Source organism: Carex rostrata, chromosome 16, assembly GCF_964058835.1.
Source record: "Carex rostrata chromosome 16, lpCarRost1.2, whole genome shotgun sequence".
Taxonomy (NCBI): domain Eukaryota; kingdom Viridiplantae; phylum Streptophyta; class Magnoliopsida; order Poales; family Cyperaceae; genus Carex; species Carex rostrata.
The window spans coordinates 2,743,212-2,758,679 of record NC_135933.1 but is presented as its reverse complement, the minus strand read 5'-3'; the positions used below and the strand labels follow the sequence as shown (position 1 = coordinate 2,758,679).

The 15,468-nt window shown below is 34.5% G+C and overlaps 2 protein-coding genes across 5 annotated transcripts; both read right to left on the bottom strand.

Moving 5' to 3' along the window:
* Positions 1–1,098: 1,098 nt before the first annotated feature.
* LOC144567077 (putative 26S proteasome non-ATPase regulatory subunit 3) lies at positions 1,099–6,306 on the bottom strand. Of its 2 annotated transcripts, none has more exons than XM_078317126.1 (8): positions 6,118–6,306; positions 5,845–6,035; positions 4,177–4,314; positions 3,912–4,048; positions 3,663–3,717; positions 3,450–3,560; positions 2,550–2,789; positions 1,099–1,851 (listed from the first exon to the last, which is right to left on the bottom strand). In XM_078317126.1, exons 1-8 carry the CDS (start codon positions 6,191–6,193, stop codon positions 1,339–1,341), a joined length of 1,461 nt encoding a protein of 486 aa, XP_078173252.1. In that variant the 5' UTR covers positions 6,194–6,306; the 3' UTR covers positions 1,099–1,338. The 2 variants fall into 2 exon arrangements, with proteins under 2 accessions (XP_078173252.1, XP_078173253.1); XM_078317127.1 differs by having other exon boundaries at positions 5,845–6,027; positions 6,098–6,229.
* Positions 6,307–9,834: 3,528 nt separating this feature from the next.
* LOC144567287 (uncharacterized) lies at positions 9,835–13,190 on the bottom strand. Of its 3 annotated transcripts, none has more exons than XM_078317387.1 (10): positions 13,033–13,190; positions 12,318–12,455; positions 12,045–12,125; positions 11,800–11,888; positions 11,532–11,606; positions 11,328–11,389; positions 10,915–10,974; positions 10,595–10,776; positions 10,486–10,552; positions 9,835–10,232 (listed from the first exon to the last, which is right to left on the bottom strand). In XM_078317387.1, the coding sequence occupies exons 2-10, from the start codon at positions 12,438–12,440 to the stop codon at positions 10,105–10,107; spliced, it is 867 nt and encodes a 288-aa protein (XP_078173513.1). In that variant the 5' UTR covers positions 12,441–12,455; positions 13,033–13,190; the 3' UTR covers positions 9,835–10,104. The 3 variants fall into 3 exon arrangements, with proteins under 3 accessions (XP_078173513.1, XP_078173512.1, XP_078173511.1); XM_078317386.1 differs by adding an exon at positions 12,870–12,906 and having other exon boundaries at positions 10,486–10,776; positions 13,033–13,178; XM_078317385.1 differs by having other exon boundaries at positions 10,486–10,776.
* Between the last annotated feature and the right edge of the window lie 2,278 nt (positions 13,191–15,468).

Here is a 15,468-nt window from a genome sequence, read left to right as displayed (position 1 = left end):
ATGATTTCTACTTGGAGTTGGACAAATAAGATTAACATTTGAAGTAACTCTGTTTGCATTTCGTCACCCCGTGTTGCCTGGTTATTAATGAGTCATTTCATTTATTAATGAAATTGATTTACAACCTCGCCATATTAGCAGGTACATTTTGTTCTTCAGGATCGGTGTAAAAGTTATGTTTTCTAATTTAACCAGCATAGCAAGTGGGAAATTATGAAAAGAGCACATCAATAACTTGCTATAGTCGTACGGAGCCCCAATAGGCCTTTTTAACTAGGGAAATACATCTGCTGTTATTCCCGAGGAATAACAATAACATGTTATTCCGATTCCAACTATTGATCTTTGTTGAGATTAGTGTACGAAAATCATATTTGAGATTCGCACTTAGAAAAATTTGAACAGTTGAAATCAGAATAACAGATCTATTTCCTTGAGAATAACCACAGATTTATTTCCTTTAACTAGGCAGAAGCTAAGTAACAGTTACAATCAATTGTATGCTCAGTTATCCTTCTGAATCTCATAATTTTTATCCTACAAATTGGAACTTACGAATGCGTTGTACAAGATAGCCAATATGAAGCGAAATAAAATCTTTCTGAGTTGAAGCTTTCTAAAAGCTTGTAATCTTGCAATTCGTAGATCGTTTCCTTGAATTTAAGAAACTACCATATTTACTTGAATTATTGTATGGTAACGCAAATTACTTCAATCAAACATTAATTAGAACTGAGAACCAACTTGAAAAAGGTCGTGAATTTGAAACCTAGATGGAGAATTATTTATAGACAATTAAAAGAAGCTAATAGTTTAGACCTCCACCTTTCGAATTCAACAAAAAATATATATTTTTTTCATCCTCTTTTATGAATCTGAAAATATAAATTCAGATCCATCAATAGAACGTTGATATCTAATCACTACAATTCTAAAATTCTAAGTTCTTGGGAGTTGAGACAAGAAAACTAGCACAGGCACCCTTGTAGTAGATGGTGGTACATCTTACTAAGAGAAACGCTAATACACTGAGCAGGAAAAGCACCAAAGACCAAACCAAATATTCATGCATAAGCAAAGCATAACTTGGCAGGGACATTTCCAGTACATAGAAATCTACTAAAAATAAAATAAATTGTCCAATTTGGCCCTAGTCAAACTTCGGTATACACCACTACCTCCTTTGACCCATTTCTCCTGTGGTTTACCAATAACCTCCAAGAAGAATTAAAACAACATAAGCAACAATGCACGACAATAGAAACTACATCCTGAAGTTCATTCAAGGAAATTCATAAAACACCAATTAAAAATTCAACTTTAACTTGCATCTTATGTCTAAAATTCATCATCATCCTCTTCAGCCATGTGCTTAGCTAGCTCCTGTTCCTGCTGCTGCCTCTCTCGCCTTTTCTCAGCACTCTCCTTCTCCTTGTGACTATTAGGCGGGAACCTTAGCGCCTTCACTGCCTCATTATGTATGTTCAAACAAAACACTATCCTTGAGTTAAACGCTGCTTGAGGCTCATTTGTCGAGTAGACATCGCCAGTTTCTTTTGACACCATCCAGCCATTGGCATGGTCAATGGTGGCATCAATAGCACCATCACGGATTGCCTTGGAAACGATGCTTTCAGCATCAGCAGCAGGGGAGTCGGAGTTAAGGCGCAGCTTTGTAGCCACGTCAGCGAGGGAGATGCGTGAGTACGCAATGCTGATGTTGCGCAAGCCAGTGCGGATCACATTGTGGCGGAGCCGCACAATTAGGTTACGAGTGCCATCCGAGGCAAAAGTTGAGGCGAATTTGTCAGCCACATTGCGGAATAGCTCCAGATCGCCAACACGCACCGCCTAAAAATTCAGATTAATAACGAGTTGACAATAATAATAAAAAAAAAAGATTTCACACTAGCAAAAGTAGAAAATTTAGTACATCTTATTAATATTATACACCTCTTTGATCTATTAAATATTTTTTGCACGAGACCTACAAGCTGTCATACAATGTGCTAACAATTCACAAAAGCATTCATATCTGTTTGCCCTGACAAGATTCTGTAATAGTCCCGTTTTGAATGTGACATCATGAGACCAGCACTGATTTAGATGTCAACAAATATGATTGTATGATGAATCTTTACCATGTGAAGGACATCATAGAGTTTGGCTGTGTTTTAGCCATATCCCTCAAGCAAATCAGTGAACACTGAACTATTCATTTCTTGACATGATATACTTCTGATGTTGGGTTTCTTTCTTAATCCAACATTCAAATTATTATTCTAATGTTAACCCCTCTTAATTTGTCGAGCATCTTTCAGCCAATTAAAAAAAATACAATTCAGAAAAAATATCATGTACCACAAGAAATGTCAAGATGGTGCCTCAAAATAAACTTGAGAAGGCCATAGAGCTATATTTACCAATTTTCTACGGTATGCACATTATATGCCTTCTCTCCCTCTTATAAGGGAAACAGCAGAGGAATGACGGTTTGGGCATTTTGTAAGATACACATGAAAAACAATAATTAGGGAAAGAAGACATACATTAGTGAGCTCAAAGTAAGGTGTAAGAGCTGTCTTCATGCCTTTCTGCATGAAGACAGTTCTCTCAGGAATCTCGCCAAGCAGGAGCCGCACAATAACAGCCCACTTGTTACACTGAATGCGGAAACCACGTGCAGTGGATGGCGCTTTACGTGCAGCCTGCAGCAGGCTCTCCTTTGCATCTGTGTACTCCAATTGTATGGTACGGATTTTCCCCAGGTAAAATAGATACCGACAGAACTGCATCGAAATAACATGTAAACTTGTGTTATCTCATTTAATCCCCTGAAAGGGAGGAATTATCTCATTCCCCCCATAAAAAAATGGTTTGCATCATGTATAACCTCCATCTCCTACTTATTTAAGAACATACACAAGTTATACTGCTTATATCAATGAGGGATAATACATATTCAGGGGCATGGTGGTGGATGGTGTAGAGAATGTTTGTTTAGATTCTTAGGGCGCAACTCGTACTTTCTTTTATTTTTTATAGGTGAGAGCATGGTATTACTGCTTTCACATGGATTTGATAGAATTATCACTATCTTATATGGAATATCTTAATAAACACTTCGTAATGAATTTTTTTTTTTCAGGCGACTTGCTTTATGTAGATATTGTGAATGGTATTATCGAATTTCAGGAATTATCAGAACTTGCCCTATTTTATATGGAAAAATTGAAAATGATTTCTTGATGTGTTTTTCAATGGGTCGGTCAAAACAAAACAATCCAATAGTATAAGCTTTTCTAAACCTTTATTGAGATAGCAGGGAGGCCTAAAGGCTTAATCAAGGATTTTCAACAGCCCCAAAAACTATTACTTCTACATATAGACATTTCAAACTGCTAGAATTAAAAAATTACCAGCAAAATTTCCTTTCCACCCTATCATACCTGTTGGTTGGAGTGAGCTTCAAAACGAGGTGCCTTGGACCTGAGTTTCTCCGCCTGATCATACAAGTTGTAGTGTAGATAATTGCGTAGCAACAGATTCAACAATGTTTCCTGGATGAAAAGAAAACTAATGAGAACATAAATCTGGACACAATGAACATGTCATTTAACCTAATAAATTTATATGCAACATAAAATAGTACATAAACAGACCTGGCCAAGTTCATCATGGCGCAAGGTTGCCATCCTGTGCAATGCAAGCAGGTTCCTAAAGAAAAGTAAGAAATGCACCTTTTAGAAGAACAGAATTCATATATATAATGGATAATGATACTTCTATAGGAAACAAATACTTTTAACTAACATAAAACCAATTAAATTATGACAAAAAACTACAAGATTATGACAGCAGATAAAACTTAATAAAAAAAATAAAAAAAGTAATAATAATAATATACTAACCCACGAATCTCAGCCAGGCTGTCAGTGAGTTCATGGACGAGTGAGTAATAGTAATAGATTCTAGAGGCCAACACATCCACAGTTCTCTTGTTAATGTTCTTTAGACGAGCTATGCAATCTGAAGCACAAACCTTAGCCTGTCATAGATAAAAATATTAATAATGCAACATATAATCTTTCCTTCAATATAGGAAATTATAACAACAATACACACACCACAAGTTTGGAACAATAAATGCCCAAAAGTGAAATAGTAATAAATTACCAAATCATAATTCTTCTGATCAATCAGGAACAGCAGCACAAGAAAGTAACAGTAGATCTCCATTTCTGGTAAGACATGCTTTGCGGGAGGTTGAGTTGTGGGAGCTGTATCTACATCCATTTCATCAGAGCCAGAATCCTGAGAGATCAAAACATGTAACTCATTGCATATTTGTTCTTTTCTACTTTCCATTAGTTAGACTACTCCCCTGAACATATTAAAATTTTGGAAGAAAATCAGAATAAAAGATGAAAAACTAAAGCCCAATCTTTCATAGGTGCACAAACTTTTGAAATTTAGACTTAATTATAAAATCTCCTTGTTCCTATTGAAGACCTTTATCATGTTTGAAAATGAAGCCGAACCAGTAACAATTTGAATTTCAAAGCAATTCCACTAGTTTACCTTTTTTTTTCTTTCTTTTGTAATAGATTAATTAGTCACAATCTTACAAAGTTTCACAGTTGATTTACCTTATTCCACAAAAGAATCCAATATATTTAGTGTTTGCAAGTAATTTTCTAGTTGAATTACTGGATGTTAATGTCCATAATTTAGTTTGTTCCATTCAAACCTATTCAATGAACCAGAATAGACAGGGCAGTATATAGAAGGTGACACAGACTCAGAATTAGCTTGGAGAAGTATATACTTCTTATTCTGTCAACAAGAGGAAGCTTATGAGAGGAACAGCAGCTCGATCCAAATAAAGGTTCAACTCAAGATCTATCAGGATCACAATATTTATATGGATACCTCGTACAAAATGTCATTTGGTGTCTGTCAGGAAACAAGTCAAAGATATAAATGTGAAAATGAACCTAAGTTATCTGATGTTGATATGCAGTAATGGTACATGCATACAGTTTTGTACTTCTACGAACCATTTTAATAATTTTTCGAAATTTCAGGAAAACTATCAAATTCCAAAAGCAACAGACTCCTTTGGAGGAAATAGATTAAATGAAGGAGACAGATAATTAAGTTACGACATAGGATGCAACCAAATATAAAAACAATCCTAGGACAGCACAAGATATGCTTTCAGGATGCAATCATATGGTGGCTCAAGGATCAAATCTCCAGTCCAACATTCACTGCCATTATTGTGATAATGTGAATGTGCCACTATGTAAGGTAGCCGCCCAATCAAAACCAAAGGGCATTTTTTTTTATCAAATCTTGAGTCCGATTTGCATCATGTTGGCATCATTAACGGCACATACTCTTCCGTTACTTTTATGGAAGAAAATGCAGAATCATTACATCACTGTGTTAAGTCAATTAACAGCAGGTTGCTGCTATAATTATCTTGAATTAAACATAAAACAAAACAATAAATATTCTCAATACAGTTGGAAAATATTAATGGGAGTGTCCAATTTATGCAAAATTCCTCGCCCTTACGACAAATTAAGGTCGACTCTTTGCATCAGGCAGCAATGAAGTAACGAATACTAAAACTTAATCAAATCCAACGACCTATTTAACTTTCTCTTTTTTAAACTTTACAGTAACAGAGTCTTCCACCATTCCAACCAATAAAATTGATATTGTTATTTAGTAATCAAAACTTTTTTCTCCTCAACAGATCCATCAGCAGAAGCTTCCAGTATTTAGCCAAAAACAAACTAAAACACCTAAACGCTAGAGGAAACAAAAACGCACCTTCGGCAAGTAGGAGACGAGCCGTTTATAAGCCTCGGAGTTAACGGGCAGCACGCGCGAGAAAAACCCCGATATAAAGCCATAACTGAGCTGACGGCGCAAGACAATGGTGAGCCGAACCGCGCGCGAGATCCGACGCACCTCCTTGGTGTAGGCGCCTGTTTCTATTAGAGACTGGATCTCCTTCAGATCTGCCGCAGAGAAAATTCAGAATAATGTTAGCTTAAGCGACGAAGAAATGGGAAAGAGAAACCTAGGGTTTTAGAGATTTACTTGTCGTTGTCGTTGTGGCGGAGGGGACCGTGCTCGCTTGTGTCGCCTCCGAATCAGCTGCAGATGGTTTCTTCATTGTAGCCGAAAAGGAGAAAGAGAGAGCAGAGAGACTTGGAGCAAAAGAAAAGTGAGATGCTTGGAGGAGAGGATGAGATTATAGCAGCGGGGTGGAGTCCAGTAGAAAATGGGCGCAGTCGAAGAGGACGGCTCGTTTTGTGTATTAACTAGCATAGTCACAAATGAAAAATTCGTGTTCGGTTCGGCAGGATCAAAAATTCGTGATTCGGGTATAATTTGGGAATGATTCGGTACAACCAGAACGCAAAAAAAAAAAAAAAAAAAAAAAGAGTCCAAATTCAAGTTGTCATACAATCTTTATATAATTCATGAGCACAAAAGATCATACAACCCATTCTCCTCATGCTTTATTCACGCGTATTCCCAGTGAAGCAGACGAATTTTTAACGAAAAGAACGGGTTTAATTCGTAAAATTCGTCAAATTCGCGTTTTATACGGTCAAAGGTTCGGTCAACGTAAAATACGCTGTTCGGTTCGGTAATAGCAAAAAAACGAATTATTCGCGAATTAAACGCGTACCTTGTCACTATGGTAACTAGTAACTAGTAGCTCCGTTATTATTTTGGGACTGTAATTACCTCAGTTAGTGAAATTTACAACACTGTCAAATTTTCAATAAAAAATGACAATAAAAAGTTAATAACATGACATTTTCATATTTTCTGAAATAGCTATATGACTTTGTATGCAGTGGCGGAGCCACACTTTTAGAGCATGTTCAGATGTTGCGGGATTATACGAAATAGGATTTGGCAGAAGTGGGAACCCATTGTACGGGTACAATTGTGGGAATGTACTAAATTGAGTGTTCGGTTGTACCGTGAGATTAATTGTGAGAAATTATATTTTTCTTTCTATATTGTTTTGTATTGTACAATTTTACTTATTAATAAATTATTAAATTATCAATAATACGATTAAATAAATAGATTAAATAATAACATAAAATTTCTTATTAATTATTATTTTATAAAAAAATAAATATTTTTAGAGATTTTCTTGAAGATAATATAAATATTGACATAAAAAATATAAATATATTTTTTAGAATAAATAATAATTAAATTTTTATAGCATCATTAATTTATAAAATATAAATATTTTTCTTATTAATTATTATTTTATAACATAATTAATAAGAAAATATTGTCTTCAAGCCGTTAAGATTAATGATACATGAAATCAATAAATAAAAGTAGCAGTAGGCAGTAGCTTGCGATTGGGAATATCAAAATGGAGTCTGACTGAATTTTTATCTTTCCATCAATTTATACTGTGTGGGAAAAATGATAGGAATGAATTGGGAAAAAACCAAACATTTGAACGGGTGTAGTAAATATAATACAAATTCTCTTGAAATTCACATGTTCCCATCTAAAACAAGACATCCGATAAGGTCATATGGGGGTCAAACTTGAATGTGAGTCAATCGTATAAAATTTTCATGCTATGTATGGAGGTCAATTTTACAGTACCAACAATATTTTACTCTGAACTACGTAGAAAGTCATGTATAATTACATAAAAAATGAAAATGAATGGGGTCAATTGATCCCATTCACTTAACTTATATTCGTCTCTGGTTGTATGTATAACAAAAATTGTTAGATAATTCCTTTAATAATAACTATATATTTTTATCTGTAAATAAGTTCGTGCCAGGAGCAAATCTAGGATTTTCGTTAAGGGGCCAAAAATATAGTGAATCAGATATAAATAGTTAATTGGGTTCAAACCCATTAATTAATCGGATACTATATAAAAAATAATGTTTTAACTTATAATTTTCAATGCTCTGACTTATCATTCATGATGCTCTAACTTATAATTTTAATTATCAATCATAATCTAAAAAAATTATTTTAACTTTAACCCTAAAGTTAACCCAAAATACAAATCAGAATTTCAGGGAGGAGCAAAGTCAGTTGCGGAACCGATAGATAATCATTAAAATTCAAAATTCAAAATTCAAGGAGGATGACTGCCCCCCCCCCCCCCCCCCCCCCCCCCCCCCCCCCCCCCCCCCCCCTCCCTCCCTCCCCGTTATACACTAGGTCCGCCCCCTGGTTCGTGTTTGTAAATAAATCTTTTTTTGTTAATATATTTGTTGGCATCTTAGCCAACCTTAAAAAAAGACTATATATTTTTGCTCCGAAATAAAAAAAATAAAAGGTTTCATGTCTCCTCAAAAATTATGTATTAATTATATTTTTTAACAATTTTTGAGAGGTGAGAAAATAAAAAAATCCAATATTTTCAAAAGTGATGAAATCGGTGAGAAATTATTTCGATTATTTTTAACGATTCATCAGTTTCTGAAAACCAAACCTTACCAATTTGCTAACAAACACTAACTGAACTACAAAGAATATAAAAAAGCTGGTCATCATGAGATTGTCAAGACTCAAGAAGCTTCATTTGTGTAAAATCTAGACATATCTACTTCTAGAATTTAACAATTTTGCACCAAAAGAGAGAAAATAAGAGAATTTGATATTCCGGAACTTGATACTTCAATCTGATTTTTGAAAGCCGGGAGCTATCGACTTAAAAAAAAAAAAATTGCTTTGCACGCTAAAGTTGATATTCTTTTAATTATTATATCATTATCAATTGATTCTTTATTGATGGAATAACTACTAATCATATATTCTGTTCGCCTAAAAATGAAATGAAAACGTAAATAATAAAATAAATGCTACCGTACCAGGAATTCTCAATTAGAGCATTTGATCTATACTGATCTTCATATGAAATATACTTATATGTCAAATTATATATTTTCAAAACTTTTTTTTTTTTAGATAGGATCTAAAGTTTCTAGACCATTAAAAGATAGTGATTTCTACCTATCTTAAAAAATATATAATTTAGTCAGCAAATATATATTATATGAAGATCGAACGATCAATTCAACTATTTAGAAATTGAACATTAAAATATTGTGAAAAACGATTCAAATGAACTATTTGAAATTTTTTTAAAATGAAGATATTGGTTCATAATACGAACCAAACTTTGCACCATGCATAGCACTACAACCTTGCTCGATTATTTATATTTCTTTTGACAACATATACGAACACTTTTACAATAGACTATGCAAGTTTTTAGATTGCATGAAACTTCAGATTATACCAGACCTTTTCAAAAGTATACACTTCTATCATTTGACATGAATACATTCGAAACGAAACAGTTATTGTTTCCCAAAATTGCAGATCTAACGAGCAGCTATAACATACAATAATATATCTACTCTTTGATACCCTCATCTATGTAACCAAAAAGTGATTTTCTCGATTCTTCTCTTCTTTTATTACCATTCATAATAATTTTACAAAAATGTCGCACTATGAACAAAAAGACAAGTATAACTGTTAAAATATAAATTAAAGATAAATTCAGTGGATACAGAAGAATTCCTTTCTTGGAGAAGGTAAAAAGAATATTGGGTACGTAAGAACTGTAATCAATGAAACGGATAGTGATTCAACTGTCTAAAATAAGTTTGGATGAAAATATTCTGCAAGGTTTAGATCGAGTACCCCAGGCATTTTACTCCGCATGCATGGATTAAAATAGCAGCTAAAAAAGAACCTGAATTAAGCATTTCACAGAAAAATTCATACTGACCATTTTATCTTTCAAACAAACGAAAGAATGCACTGCTCTAACCACTGAATTCTACAAATTAGTCTGATCTCTAATCGAAATAAAAAAATTTAGTGACTAATCCTAAGTCAATTCAATAGCAGCAAAATCCCACTGCCTCCCAACTAATAGAGGAACAGCACAAGCTTATACAAAGGTATTGAACACAAACGACATCACAAACATACAATTCTGAAAACTTTGGAGCAGGCATCCATATATCATCTTCGGAATATTCTCATTGAACCTGGTCTTCATGCCGCCTCATTTATTGGCCCATTTGATACATTTGGTGCATTAAAACCGTTCATTTTGGGATAATCTCGACCCCTCCCGCCTCCTCGGCCTTGTCCTCTCCCACGCCCACGTCCACGCCCACGACCTGTAAGATGTTGTGGTATCAGTATAATGAGCTACAAAACACATCAATAGGAAACCGAAAGTACAGCCGCTATATTATTAACCATACTTGCAAACAGTAATTGACACCTGCTATTAAATCACAAGTCAATACATTGCTTATAACTATCAATCAGAAACACTGCAAGACATACAAAATATTCCATGCAGCACAGAAAGCAAAGAACAGAATCACATGATCAACAAAGAAATGGGACAATAAGAAGATCACAAACCTCGTCCCTGTTGTGGCATAGGGGCATTGTCGTAAAAACCTCCACCAGGGCCATCCTGTTGGTAGTCAGGTCGGGGACCACCGTAGTCGGGTCGGGGACCACCGTAGTCGGGTCGGGGACCACCGTAGTCAGGTCGGGGACCACCGTAGCCACCCCCACGTCTGCCCCTTCCTCTAAAACCCCCACCACGGCCTCCACGGCCACCACGGGGGGTGTATCCATTTCCATACCCACCACGGGGCCCGCGGTTCTCATATCCACCATCTCCATATTCCATCATGCCATTGTTCCCTATATAACACACCCCATAGGTTAGCTCTCATATACAGCGTTTAGTAAGTAAACAAGTTACTAATTCCTGTTGTTTCAAGAACTGAATCAATTGACATAACAATGATTTACAAATACTCAAAAGTGACATATACATACCACGACCCCTCCCTCTGCCACGGCCACCGAATCCCCTCCCTCGGCCACTGGGAGCGCCCTCTGTATTTCAAAAATAATTCAAACATCACGTGGATGTTGATGACAATGATGCATGTAAAAATAGTTCTATCAATAATTAAATAATGAGAGTACAAATAAGTATATTGATACATCATAAGACTAACAATAATAATGACAAGAAACCTACGGTCTACATGCTAAATCGGACTGATGTTGATTTGGGACTTACGGGTAGGGGCTTAAGGGGTTAGAAAGAGGTTTAGTATAAAAGGGTTACCCTAACCTGTCATAAAAATTGCATTTCTATTTCCTTTATGCAATGAAAATATTTGCTGGCAGCCACTAATGGAAACAAAAAGAAAAAGTGACGACTGATAAGATGAAGCCTGTACCTTCATCGTACTCGTATTCAACTAAGGGTCGGACCTGATCAGCAGGCAAGGGTGTTTGATACCTGTTAGAAAGAAAGATTAGTTGATCTACAAAACCTATGTACAATATACGATTATTTAAAGGAAAAATTAATTTAACTAAAAGTTATTAAAAATGACAAACCACAAACACAGGCATAAACACACAGAAGAAATAGAACTCACCCAATAGCTGATGTATCAAGCTCAACCTTAGCCAAAGTGATCGTCACCATTGACACATGCCTAGTTGTCTCTAGACTACAGTAGAAATAATGAGGGGAATAAATATTTACTGAATTAGATAAAGTAAAGAAAAGGTTAAATGACTAACAAACCAATTTACAATTCAAAATATAGAGTGAACAAATATTTATCAATTAGATACAGTAATGAAAATTTTAAATGACTAACAAATCAGTTTACAATTAAAATACAGAGGGCAAATTCATACGGGAGTAGGCCTTCCTCCAGTGGCTCCCATGTGTCAGTGATATCTATCGACCCAATTGAGGTGTTTTGGTGAAGCCCCACAACTCTTCTCTGCATTAAACAAAAGGTACCAAAAAGATCAGGTGCACCATCCCAAAATTACAAATTTTCTTACTTTTACTGGTACAGGGAAAATACCCCTCATATTAGATATGGCACGCACAACAATTATATAGATGGAGAGCAACAACTGAATTCATAGAATACCTTAATCAATTCCACAATCATAACTGTCTTGTTGATTGCCCTTCCCATTGCCTTGAACACAATTTCATTTGCTCCTTTCTCCTTCATATTACAAAGGAATAATTACTAACATGATAAAATTTACACATATGCCTTTTACAAAAAGTAGTCCATTCAAAATCATCATAAATCAAGTGACGACAAAAAACACAGGACAAGCAAATTATCTCCAGGAGATGGAACAGTAAAAAAAACCCCATATTTTTTAATTTGAAATAATCTAAAGTTAGTTACCTGCAGCAAGTTGATGGCATAAGTGATGTAATTGCGCATCCTTCCTTGGGTCATGATGCGAATTTCATTTTCCTTTATGGGAGTCTCCTCCCTCGGTTTCTCTACCCTAGTGTATCGATCCATTTTTCACACTCTCCCCTGGAAAACACAAATATAAATTATCAATTTGAAGAATTGCAAAGAACCACCTTCAAAGATCACAAATTTTGATAAACATAAATTACCATATCATTCGTTTACACAAACATTCATGGTAAGCAATCAATTTGCATTCAATTTTTGAATAAAGCACTAGTTCCTTGAACATGCAGATTTCTTTCAGCATCAGTTCACTTAATATTTGTCACATTTAAATGGGTGGGGGGCAACTGTATATCCAATAATATTCTTTTCATATTTGTCAACATAAAGCACTCAGCATTCATAAATCACCGAGATAGCTATATAACATTAACTAGCCTACTATTCATCTGTGAACCTCAGCTTTCTCACGAAGAGGACGAATTAAAAATAATCAAACCAAAAAAAGGACATCATGCACTAATTCCTAACCATTAGTTTCTAACCATCCATGCACCAACGAAAACCCCTGCAAAATATCATAACAAGTCAACAGATCTACCACAAACCACGAGAGAATCACCAAAACCCCTATTGCACATGCAATAGAACCTCCTTGAAAAAAGAAGTAGAGCGAAGAGAGAGAATCACACACCTTGTATCTCCGCCCACAATTCTTCCCCTCCTATGGATTGTAATTTTTATCCTTTTCTATTCTCAGTTTTTTCGCCTAAAGAGCTCTCTGGACACCGCTCGAAGCCTTTTATACCTCCGCGCAACAACGGGTCGACCCCTTCTCGCGCGAGAGGTGTGCTAGGGTTCGGCGCTGGGCTTTTAGTCGTTTTACGAAACTACCCCTGATTCTTCTGAAAACTACTGACTTATGTAATAGGGTTCTTGGTTGGTGTTGTTTATTTGATTCACTGAATAGTGGGGTCCATATGACTGGCCCTAGAATTCAGTCCCTGTACCTCCTTTTGTTATTCGGATGGACCTGGTGTTTGCGAATTGCATCATAGGATCATCATGGTTCACGGTGTTTATTCAGTTCTGAACCGTGTCTGAGAATTATTTAATTAATTGGGGCCGTGTAATTATTACTTGCGAGAATTAGGGTAACATGAGTGTGGCTAATTTTAGATGGTCAAACCTAAAAGTTGCCATCTAAGTATAGAACTTAAACATCCAGATGTGCGGCTCAAAAATGTTATTGCAATTCCAACTCGCTGTTAAATTCGATTCTGATTTTCCTACATAGAAATGAGGTTGTCTTTGCATTTATTATTTGTTGGGAAAGGCGGAAACTTTTGGTTCAGATTGTCTGAATCAATATTGGATTGCATTTATATCCTATTGAATGTGAATTCATATCTTTAGAGTGCATTTGGATGGATAGAGCAATAATAGCACTAATCTGATAATAGTACTATTTTTTTAAGCTATTTGATGTTTGAATAGAGCAAAAATAGCACTAACATATTATTTATTTATCTTATATGAATTAGCTCACTATTCTACCAACTCAATCAAAATTTAGATTAGCTATTATTCTCAAACTTGAGATGAGCTTTATTCTTGTTCTATTCTTTGTTTCATCCAAACACATCCTTAGAGAAGAATATTTTAAAGTAAAAATTAATTAAAGTAAGTGTTTATTTTAGAATAAAGAATTCGTTCTGAGATTTATATCAGATTAAAACGGATACTCAAATTTCATTCTCCACATTGGTATTGCACTGGATCTAAATTCACTGAATGTTGAGCTATCGGCTCTTGTGGATGCAATCTAAATAGTTAGATCTAAAATGGACGGCTTGAATTACCTCTTTAAATGTCCTTGTAACTTTTTGAGTCAAGCATAATCAGTATAATTATATTCCGAGGATCAACGGTTAAAATTGTGTTTTGCAGTTGGCAAAAGGTGAAAGGAAAAGGAGATTTAAAAAAATTAGAATGGAATGAGAAAGGAGATTATATTATTCTTCCAATTGTTTGGCTGTTTTTATTTTCCCTTTATTATACTTTTAATCCAGGAATATATTAGAGAGTTAGGCTAATATGACATTGGTGTTATTTGAAACTAAATAACACCAAATCTTAAACCCTTAGATCTGCTTTAAGATTCGTACAAAATAAAGTGCTTGAACAGTAAAAGCGGATATTACGAATCTTAAAGCAGATCTAAGGGTTTAAGATTTGGTGTTATTTAGTTTCAAATAACACCAATGTCATATTAGCCTAACTCTATATTAGAAGGGTTTAAAATGTTTCATTGTGTCTTACGTTCTTTATCTCTGTTTTAAAATTCAAATAGTTGATTCGGACCGATTAACATGACCTCCATATTAAAATATGCTCGGATACCAACTTTTATATTTTTTTAGATAAGTACAAAATCACTTTTTTGTTTGTTTGTTTCTAGATGTCTTTTATCTGTGTTTCAAAGTCTAAACAATAGATCCGAACCGATCAAAATGACCTCCATATTAAAAATATGCTTGGAGACTAAATTTTCTATTTTTTGAATTTTTTTTATAATTTTTTTAGATAGGTATCTCCATTCTTATATTAAGCACGTAGATGTCGATTGAAAAATGAAATTTTAGATTTAATATCAGCCGCAATCAAATAATATGTCTTCTTTTGATTAAATACATATGTTTTACATATAGAAGATTAAATTTAGTATAAAAATATACTCACCACATATATTGCTACACAATACACTACAATTAAATTTGCGCAGACTCAACATCCCGAAATTTTTATTAATATCCAAAAATATTAAAAAATTTCAAATTCTACCCGCTTTTTGGCGAGATTTCGAAAAATGGCCAAACCCGTGATAATCTCACCAGTTATACAACTTTTTTCCAGTGAGATTCTCACCAGTATGGTTTTTTTTTTACAAAACAGATTTTTTTATCATGGGTTTATTTATTTTTTGTATTGAAATATTAGAAATGTTTAATATATTTCTTTGAAAATAGATGAACTACAATATAATTTGATTTATTAGAAATGCTTGATTATTTCTATTTTCATAGTTTTTTGTTCAGAGATATAAAATTGTTGGTTTGGAGTGCACATT